Raw genomic sequence first — 10,780 nt, forward strand, 5'->3', positions numbered from 1 at the left:
CCATATAGGCCTTGCCCATATAAAAACCATCTCCGCTGGATGATCCAAACCATCCAATCTATAAATAGATGACACCATATATAAACCCGTCCCGTCTGAGTTAGGCTCAATTTATGGAGATGATTTTTGAGAAAGAAACCCTATTTACGTCCGGCCCCAACAAATGAACCGTTTGGATCCTTCAAACAGGGTGGGTCCCAAATAATTTTTTTTTGAATAAATACGCGTTATATGAGGGCCACACTCAGTTTCACAAATTTAAAAAAAATAAATAGAGTACAGCTTATTTTTAGTGTTTGGAGAAATTCCTATGGTTTTATTGAGCTCTCTACCACATCTATGTGATCTAAGCCGTCCATTTAGTGACCTCGTAACGGATGGATGATGCAAACACATTAAACGGTTGAGATAATATATTGGATAGCGTGAAATTATATGCCCGGAATTTACGGTTTACAGTTACAACTTCCAACCTAGGCTTCTTGATAAACAGAAAAGACACGTGTTCAGAAGATAGATAATCTTAGATATAGAAAACCACCTTCCTAATAAATATTTTCTTGTTTTTTTATTGGTTACAACAACTTAACAAATAATCCTAATACTACAAAAATAGAAAACCACCTTCCTTGACGTTTATTTGCCTCTTCCTCTCTCTCTCTCTCTCTCTGCCATTTTCTTGGAGAGATTTTTAGAAGGCAAAGTAAAACAATAAAAACAAAGAGACTCTCATCATAATAACCCATATCTTCTTTCAAATCTCTCTGTGTTTTTCTCTCTCTTTTGATATTAGAACAATGGTTCGTATTAGCAACAATCTGTTAGGCTTATTAAATATCATCACTCTTTTGATTTCTCTTCCCATCATTGTGTATTCCTTATATTTATACTTTGATCATCATGTGAATTCCGGTTGCCATAAGTTTCTTGAATTCCCTCTTTTGATCTTTGGAGTCTTTTTATTTCTTGTTTCATTATGTGGCCTGATTGGATCATGTTGCCGTGCCGCATTCTTGTTGTGGATTTATCTCTTTGTGATGTTTATTTTGATCATTGGGCTCTTTTGTTTCACCATCTTTGCCTTTATTGTGACCCATAAAGGTGTGGGAGAAGTAGTATCGGGTAGAGGTTATAAGGAATATCGGTTGGGAGATTATTCGCATTGGCTGCAAAAGCGCTTTACTAATGCAGATAATTGGGAGAAGATCAATAGTTGTTTGCATGATGCGAAGGTTTGTGAGAGTCTTGGACATGGTGTTTATCAGAAGGCCGAGGAATTTTACAAGAGGAATCTATCGCCGATCCAGGTTCCGATTTTTTTCCTTTTTTATATATTTTTGTTGGGTTGTTTTTAGACCTTTTTTTATGGTCAGTGTTTTTCAAAATTTTAAATTATGTCCTTCTATCCATTGATCCTTGTTATGACGTCTTATAAATCTAATATGTGGTTTTTTTCTCATTCTTATAATTTCATTGTTGTTTTTTTTTTTTTTGAAATAGCGATTTGCCCCAGAGAACAAAAACAAGAAAGAAGAAACAGAGAAGAAGTAAAAAAGATACAATAAAAATAACAAAATTATATTACGGGGGAAGATGATCGAACAAAATTATTGTTATTTTAGTATATGTTACAATCACTGTAAAAAAAAACCCAGAAGAGTGCTTGGGGGATAAAGAAATCAACTAGTAAGAAACCCTTTGTGATCCATGGGGGTAAAGAAAAAGTAAATAATAATAAAAAGATGCATTAAAACAATTAAGGGGAAAAAAAGGAGATAACTTATGAGAAATAGAAAGATACATTTGACTTTGCAAAGGTAATTTTAGGAAGCATGTTTAAATCAAATTTCAACCAACAAAAGTAATATCCTGAAAAAAAAAATCCAGGCTAAATGATCATCTGTGACATGTGCAAGTGTGACTAAAATTTAAACTCCCCAATACTACTAAGATATTTCCTTAATCATTTTTCCTACACGTCTATTATTTTCATATCATAAATAATAGTTATACGATCTAAAACAAATAAATACTTGTGAACCATATTTTGATGGTGCTATTTTCCTTTCATCAGGGAATTTGAGAAAGGCCTTGGGACAGCAGATATACAGAATTGTCAATAAGAACGTAGTGCTTTCTCTTTAGAAGCAAAATTCATGACCCTTATTTGTAACTAAAGCAGCTAACTTTTCCATTCTAGTGACTCTTTACAATGGTTTGATTATCTTCCCCCTTGATCAGCCATGTCTTGTTCTGTTGATGTTGCGTATTTTCTGTTTCTGCTTTCTTTTCTTGTAATCTGTTCTATTGGGCTGTCCCATCTCGGGCTTCCCTTTCCATTCTAATATGATTCACCATTTCAAAAAAAAAAAAAAAACTAAAGCAGCTAACATGTGTATGTTACTTGGCAGACAATGAGGCACTTCTTAAGGGGCTGTTTGGATATGTGGATTTTAGAATGCAGGTTTTAGAAATCTCTCCACATCTTGAGATTTCTAAACCTGGAAACGGAATGATCTCCTACTCTCTCGCTCAACAGAAAGAAAGGTGAGAAATCAGAAAACAATGAACCGTCTCCTTCTTCTCTCATCTCCCTTCTAGGATTTTGAGGTAATCCAAGATTCTAAAATCCGTGTATCCAAAAGGCCCCTTAAGTGTAAAAGAAATGTTTAACAATAACAAAAAAAAAAAACAGTTTGATGATCTTCCTGTTCATCAAGTCGAAATCAGATATATATTTTTTGAATGGTTAAGGTTTATTAAAAGATGGAAAGAGACGAACTGCGACAGAGATGGTCTGAACATAGAGACAACAACAAACAAAAAGAGAAGAAATAAATATAAAAAAAACACGAAAGTCCTCAAGGAGGGAGGAAATCAAAGATCTGTAGAGCCTCTCTGAATAGCCTGCGCTAATCTATAAAAAAAATTGATCTTAGCGCGTGATTAAACCACACATGAAGGTCAGCTATTCGAAACTTGATCAGCATCAAACCTCCAAGGGTGAGGGTGACACTTCTTTGATCTCCCCTGAGTTGCTTATCTCTCCACCATCTCCAGAAGTCTGACTGTCGCGAAAAGCAATGTAGAACTCTTCAGATACCTTTTAAGGAACTGTAGGCTCAAGCTAATCATTCCAGGGATTTTCTCATGAAAAATTTCTACCACTTGTTGTCACCTTACTCTTTGTAAGTGTTTTTTTAGTGATTCAGATTCATTATCTTATGTCCTTGCTCTGCTAGATTCTACCCTTCTATTCATTTTCCTTAAAGTTATGGCGTGTTATAAATCTGATATGTCGTTCTTTTCCCATTCTTATAACTTTATAATTGTTATTTTAGTATATGTGCAGTATCCCAAAAACCAGTAAGAGTGATTGGAAAACCTCTCTCTCTCTCTCTCTCTCTCTCTCTCTCTCTCTCTCTCTCTCTCTCTCTCTCTCTCTCTCTCTCTCTCTCTCTCTCTCTCTCTCTCTCTCTCTCTCTCTCTCTCTCTCTCTCTCTCTCTCTCTCTCTCTCTCTCTCTCTCTCTCTCTCTCTCTCAGAGGGAGAACATCATTAGGGAATGATATGCCCCCTTTAACGATTTCTGTGAGAATGGTTTACTGTTTGAGGATAAATTCACCCCTTTCTCTTTGCCTTTAAAACTTAACGGATAATGTTAAGGGGGGGGGGGGGGGGGGGTGGGGGGCGCGATTTTATCCGTCGGAGCGCGGGGGGGAAGGTGGATATCACTTCCCACATCATTATCATCATTATTTACTATAAATTAGTAGATTTACTTTAGGGAAATGATTTCTGCTCTCCATTGTTTTGATAAACATGCGCTCCACTTGTTCGTCGTGTAGTATTTAAAGGGATGTCAGAGGATCTTACGATTCTCAAAAACTCTTAAAACCCTTTAAATACTACATGACAAACAAGTGAGCGCATGTTTATCAAACATTGGAGCGCTGAAATCATTTCCTTTTTTTTTATTGATTGTTTGATGTTTAAGAATTTTATATATGTGTACACTATCCAAAAAAAACTCATAAGAGTGCTTGGAAAACACCCGTAGCATATATATCTCAAACACACATGTACATATATTTTGTTCCTTGAGGTGCTGCTGCTGGATCAACTAAGGGTCCTTCGTCCGTACTGCCTACACCCACTTGCATGGGCATTCACCATATAATTTCTCATATTTACGTATACACTCTGTGGTTTAAGAGGAATGATAGACTCGCAAGCGCCCTTGCAGAAAAAAGGGGGCAAAGGGTGTCCCAATTGGTCAAATTCCAATTAAGATGGCACAAAAAATTACGTTCTTAACTGTCTTTAATGGAATTCTGACCAATGGGGCTATGCTCTAGTATTTGGACCCAATTCTTCAGAGCCGTCGATCTGATACAGGATCATTTAATCAGAGAAAATTTGGGTTGAAATAAATCAGATGTCGCGATATATCCCAATTCCAAATTCCTTATGTAATACTAATTTCATTCATGTTTTTTCTTATTTATTTCAGTCGGGTTGCTGCAAGCCGCCTACTTATTGCAGTTTTACCTACATGAATGCTACTTATTGGACGGCTCCAAATTCCGGCCTCGCCAATTCCACCGGCGACTGCATAAAATGGAGTAACAATCAAGATGAACTGTGTTTTGACTGTATGTCATGCAAGGCGGGTTTTATCGCCAATCTGAAGATCCAATGGAGGAAAATTGCAATCGTCAATGTCGCCTCCCTCATCCTCCTCATTTTCGTTTACTCCCTTGGATGTTGCGCTTTCAGGAATAATCGAGTTGATAATGGCTACAAGCGACATCGAGCCCCCCATCACTGAGTAGCCCGAGTCAGATCGCTACTCACAATGTCAAATTCTTATTTTTGATTCAAAACAAAATTGAATTATTTTCAATTCTGTCTTACCAGGCATAGCTTGACATTGTGAATCATTGATTTTATCAACCATTTCATGCAATTGTGTGACTAATTCTAATTCTGTATATTTGTTCCTTTTTTTCTACTTTTCTTAAATAATGATGGTCCAGATTCATAAGCACACTACCATGGGTTGCACCATTTATTCTTCATATAGAGGATCCAATGCAATGTAAGTGAATAATCACATCTGGACTGTCCACCTAGTGGGCCCACCATGGATTTCCCATGGTTGAAACATTGCTCTGATTAGATGATCTTGACCATTTAGTTATTATTTTTTCTTGCCATTGAATTTGGACTGTCAGATCTCCAGATAAAGGCTGTTCATTGATCAAGTGCCCCCCACTTGTGCTCTTGAAATTGGGAATCTAAGACTCTGGTAATTACCATCTATGGACAAAAGTTAGCCCAAAAGTTATAGCACCTGCTTAGCCTTGGTTTTCATTTGCAAGCCCCGCATCTCACTGAGCTTTTCCTAGCTGCAGCTTCCGTAATGTAGAACAGCAGGCTTCCAAAGTAAAGTATCCTCGGTATTTTGACGAAGAGTGTCCCAACTATCTTGTCTTTACGGTCGGCTAGGCTAGTAGTAGGAGACAATTTCTTGGGAAACTGGATATCAGATGATAAATATAGAAACTATGCCTTGACCCTCTGGAGGGATATATTGAAGAGCATTCAAAGCTTTCTCGAAGCTGCAAAGTGGTCTTGATAGCTCATAATTACGTCTTCTTCCTCTAGTTACAAAGTTCCAAAGTGGTCTTGATATCTCTTAAAGATGTCTTCTTTTATCGAGGTTCAAGGTTCATCAAGCTGTTAAGAGTAAGACCACTCGTAATGGGTTAAACTTGTGTTTGGCCACCAGGTCAATAAATTCAATTAGGTGCTTAGACGTGCACACCTGTCTTTATTTCCTTTTTTTTTTTTGTCTTTTTTGTTTTTTTTTTTTTTTTTAAATATTTGTGTCTTTGTGTGCACGGCCAAAATCCTTAGATTTAGCTAATGGGATGGTTATATTTTTCATTTTTCTTTTTAATATTTTCATTTAATTAAACCTCATATGATATCGAATAGAATAATAAATAGATAAAAGAAATTTTACCATTTTAAAAAAAAAGAAATTTATGTTTATAAGATTTGTAGTAGATATAGGGAAATTTACATTGGTATGAGGAATTTAATAGATATAACTAAGGTTGCAACTTGAGTCGGGTTCGCATCTATCGGACATGAAAATAACCTGGGTCAGTTTTAGAAATCATGGACCTTGGGTTCGGTTGGGTTTTAGATTGAAAAACCTAACCCTATCTTGGATAGGGGGCTGGGATTAAAGAAAACAAATCTAAGACTCGACCCCACTCATATAGGTGTACAATGACTTTCTTAAATATCTCTTGGATGACGTGACAAATTATTTTCCAATATATTGGTATAATTGTTTTCATTGAGGTGATCATGTTTGTGATTAATTTCATTGAGGTGATCAGCGATTAAGCCTGTAGCTCAACGGTTGAGGCTTTGTTTCTCAACCTTGAGGTCTCAGGTTCGATCCCAGCTTACCGATAAAAAAAATAGTTTCCTTCTTAAAATTTATATACCATATGACATTAATTTAGAGATGTTTGGTGTAAAAATTTGTTGTTTCTACAATCTTTGAAATTAGTCACTATCCTATGCTAAAACCTAAAAACCCGACCCGACCCCACCCTCCCAACCCGAGTTGCAACCCTAGGTATAGCCGTATAAGGAAATTTACTAGCTAACCAAAAGTTTACACTTACAATGTACATACTTACTGTTAAACCGAAGTTTACATTTATAAGGTTTTATTTGCATCACATTGGTGGCCACCAAGTAATTCCCATTCGGTATGATATATGTAGGGGTGTAAACGAGCCGAGCCGAGCCGAGCTTGGCCAGCTCGGCTCGGCTCGTTAAGCTCAAAAGCTCGGCTCGGCTCGGTCAAGCTCGGCCAGGCTCGCAAGCCTTACCGAGCTAGGGTTATATTATGTTCACACCCCTCATCTTCCCTGGACAGCCCTACTAGTGTAATTTGACTACTTTTTTTACACTATGGGGGGTGGTCCTAGTAACAAATGGGGTTCCAAAGATGAAGTGACATATTTTGCCCCCCCTCCCCCCCCCCCCCTTCACTCCCTGGATAACCCTTTTAATGTATAAATTAATATATAATATATATATTTAAATATATTAAATTCTTAACGAGCCGAGCCTGGCCTAAATTGGGCTCGGCTCGTTAAGGATTCGAGCCGAGCTCGAGCGAGCCTCCGAGCCCAAGCCAAAATTGACACCCTTAGATATATGCAATGATAACAGGATGTTAGATACTACAAAGAAATTTACGTGCAAGATAGGTAATAGCTACCAGAAAATTTATATAATATTATCAGGCGTATAGATGCTTTTGTAAGGTTTTAAATGGCATGAAGACATGCAAATTATACCTTACGGAGAGGAAAACAATGGTCTTTATTATTGAACTCAATCAATGTACAATGCACAAGACAACAATGCTATAAAACCTGGCCCGGATTGTTTTGGATTTTGAGTCTAAAACTGATTAAGACTTCAAATTCAATTCAATTTCGAGTCCAACAATCAATTTGGACTCAAAATCGATCCAGGGACTTCTTTTGGTTGAACTCGATTAGTGCTTCGTTTGGTTGCTAGTAAAAAAGAATCCATAGGATTTTTGTGGAAAAATGGAGGTGACATCAGCTTTACCTTAGAAGTCTCCCATATAATTTTCTAGGGAATGGTGCTCTCTCTCTTCCCTCTCTCTCCACTCATAATGACACCCTTATCTGATAAATGCTTGTCCCCTCCCTTGTCTCCTCCCATTTTCCATAAAAATTCAATAGAATGCAACTCAATGGCCATGCAAACTCCCAAGCTGATAAAGAAATGCTTTCTTTCGAGGAAAAAAAAAATTAGACCGACTAAACAATCCAAATGATTCAGTTAGGTACCAATAATTGACATTTAAGGCAACAAAAACATCATGATTAGGGTCATCTGAAAAAAAAAACAATAAAAAAAAAACTTTAGAAACATTTGTCATCCAGTGTTGGGTGATAGAATTGGGGATCAGATCTAGCATCCACATGTACAATTAAACATAAAGTTAGGTTCCACATCTATACAAGAATTCTTCATTCTCCCCCCTAAACAACTTCATCAGGATGATTTTTGGGCCATTTTTGGGCCAAGATAGGTCCAAAACAAGGCCAAACCTGACTTTTCTAGTCAACCAAAGGTGGGATACACATTATGCATAGTGAGAACAAACTCTTCATAGCTTACAATAAAGATGCCCCCATACCGAAACATCCCTCTTCCAATATCACTTGTTTTGTCTTAAAAACAAGTGTTGGCTCTTTGGTTCAAAGTCACGGGTTTGCTCCATGGTGACGACTGTTCGAACCCCACGAACTTATCCTGATGCACGTGGTTTGTGGGCCACTGGGTGCATCCGTAGGGAATAGTCCTACTCCCGAAGGGGTGGGGGACAGACACCCTGCGTTACCCAAAAAAAAAAAAAAACTTCATCGTCCTCTTTTCTTTTTCTTTTTTCATTTTACATATCAAATTGTTTGAAATGACCTTACACTTAACTTATTAGAAAGAGGCGTGAAGGAAGTAAACGGATGCAACACCCGTATTTTTCAAGGGGATTTTATGTAAGAAAACCAGGTTTTAGAAATCTCTCCCGCATCTTGAGATTTCTAAAACCTGGAAACATAGGATGATCAGTTACTCTCTCGCTGATGGAAAGAAGGGCGAGAAATCAGAAAACGACAGCTGGTCTGCTTCTTCTCTTGCCTCTCATCTATAATTTTGAAGAAATCCCAATTCTAAAACCCGCGTATCGAAACAGCCCCTAAATGTGTAAACTTAATTGCCAATTGGAAGATCTCTTCTTTAGCCAAATGAGCATCATGTAGAATACTTATTTTACACCATTTGAGTAGCACTTCTTATCTAATAAATATAGATATAAGGGTGCCCAATTTTATAGTATCACCCACCTTCTTCCTTTTTTTAACTTTTATTAACATAAAATGGAATACAAAATAACTATAAATAGATAAAAGAAAATAAAAAACATATAAAATAAAAAAATGCACTCTGTCTACACTTTCTCTAATGAATTTCACGCTACAACCATGTTTTTGCTCCTTGCATTAGTAATTACCCCATGTGTTTGCTCTATATCCAATTTAATCGGCATCTATCAATGGTGAGACAGGATATGCTTCTCAATCAAATAGCATCATTTCATGGAAAATATCATTGTCTTTATCTTTCAATGAATTTGAAACTTTCAAGGGAAGTGAAATCAGTACATCCTGACAGACCCTTTGTTTCCTCCTTTCTTCCCTTTGTTCCTCCTTTATATTTGGAACCAACTTCTACATCAAAAAATATAAATATAATTCCCAACTCCTACACCCAAGAGATAAAAATAATAGAACAGAAAAAATGAGAACATTTTCAGGGAGCTGATATCCGAGCTCCATTGTTTAGATATTGGCAGCCCTCTACTTATTTAGATGGATTAAGCATTCTAAAAAAAAATACTCTTTTCTGCTTGATAACCCAAATCAGGAAGATGGTAGATCCTTGTGTAGTCCCTCGTGATTTCTTTCGACAATTTTCTTCAAGCTTATTGGCAAGAAAAGTACGGGTTCATAGAGCTTAATGGCTTTGAACTTGAGAGTCGTTTCCACTCTTTACCTTCTTTTAATCTGTTCAAACAACAAGGCAAAGAACAAGCAGATACAAGGGAAAACAAACACAAGATTGATTGAATTTCCACTCGAGAAATGGTATTTCCAATCCCCCTTCGTTCCAGCATTTCTCCCCCTTTCATTATCTTTTTCTAAAAATAACTGTAATCCCACCAATAGTTTTAAAACTCCATGTCATCGTCAACTCAACCCAGCCAACTCCATTTTACCTTGGTCGTGTTCATGTCCGAGTCCGCATTTGCCCTACAAAGTCACCAAAACTCCTTTGACTCCCCCCTGAATTATGACATTGTCAACCGAGTACTCAACCACGTCAACCGAGTACCCGACCGTGTCACACCGAGTCAACTAAGATTTGCTTTGGCTGCGTTTAGACCTGCATTCACATTTTTTTTTTTTTTAAGGGTAACCATTTCATTGCTAAAACTATAATCGAATTACATCATGGGGCCAAGATGTCCCACTCTGTAACAGGAATTAGTGACCCAGGCATTCATATTCTTCCCCACCCACATTTGGCATACATGATGGGCTTCCTGAACCAATGGACCTCTAGAGCTAAGTTCTAAACCCTTCACCTGCCCCTTCATTCCTCTAAATTGAGGGGTCCGCCTGGAATATGACCATCTCCTTTGCACACCTTTTGCTAGCTTATCTACTTCTTCATACCCACATCTGCATTTTGAAACATTGTTCCCACCTCCTTTTGTTTGTCTCTTTCGAAAATTGAAACAAATGGGGTTTAGAAATGCTGGAAAAGGGGTGGAAAGATCATTTCCCTTTCCACATGCACAAAGATCTGTTTACTACTTGAAGCTGTGATTAGAACAGAAAGATGAAATGGATCAAATCATAAAACAAACTTTCCTGCGTATAGACTAGGCCAAATCAAGATCATAGCTTACTGCGCCTTAACTACACCCCCCATCAGACACGCAGTATATAATTCTGGGGCTTGAATGTCGGCACACCAAACTCTACAACAGACAAATGGAACGTCCTGTCATTGCTAGACTCTGAATTTAGAAAATTGAATGTTGATATCTTTCATCTTTTCCGTGATTGCTCTTTGGGTTCTGC

General features: G+C 37.4%; 1 protein-coding gene across 1 annotated transcript; it reads left to right on the forward strand.

Moving 5' to 3' along the window:
• The first annotated feature begins 599 nt into the window (after window positions 1-599).
• On the forward strand, window positions 600-5,013 carry LOC143851800 (tetraspanin-8-like). The gene is made up of 2 exons (XM_077361285.1): window positions 600-1,307; window positions 4,513-5,013. The coding sequence occupies exons 1-2, from the start codon at window positions 798-800 to the stop codon at window positions 4,828-4,830; spliced, it is 828 nt and encodes a 275-aa protein (XP_077217400.1). The 5' UTR covers window positions 600-797; the 3' UTR covers window positions 4,831-5,013.
• Window positions 5,014-10,780: the final 5,767 nt, after the last annotated feature.

The sequence above is a fragment of the Tasmannia lanceolata genome, unplaced genomic scaffold, assembly GCF_043159265.1.
Source record: "Tasmannia lanceolata isolate RefF3 unplaced genomic scaffold, GAP_Taslan_0.1 ptg000018l, whole genome shotgun sequence".
Lineage (NCBI taxonomy): Eukaryota > Viridiplantae > Streptophyta > Magnoliopsida > Canellales > Winteraceae > Tasmannia > Tasmannia lanceolata.

Excerpts from the sequence above, each read along its gene's own strand:
- LOC143851800 (XM_077361285.1), top strand. The coding sequence starts at position 798 with ATGGTTCGTATTAGCAACAATCTGTTAGGCTTATTAAATATCATCACT. Across the intron at positions 1,308-4,512 it reads GGAATCTATCGCCGATCCAG|TCGGGTTGCTGCAAGCCGCC; the intron begins GTTCCGATTTTT and ends TATTTATTTCAG.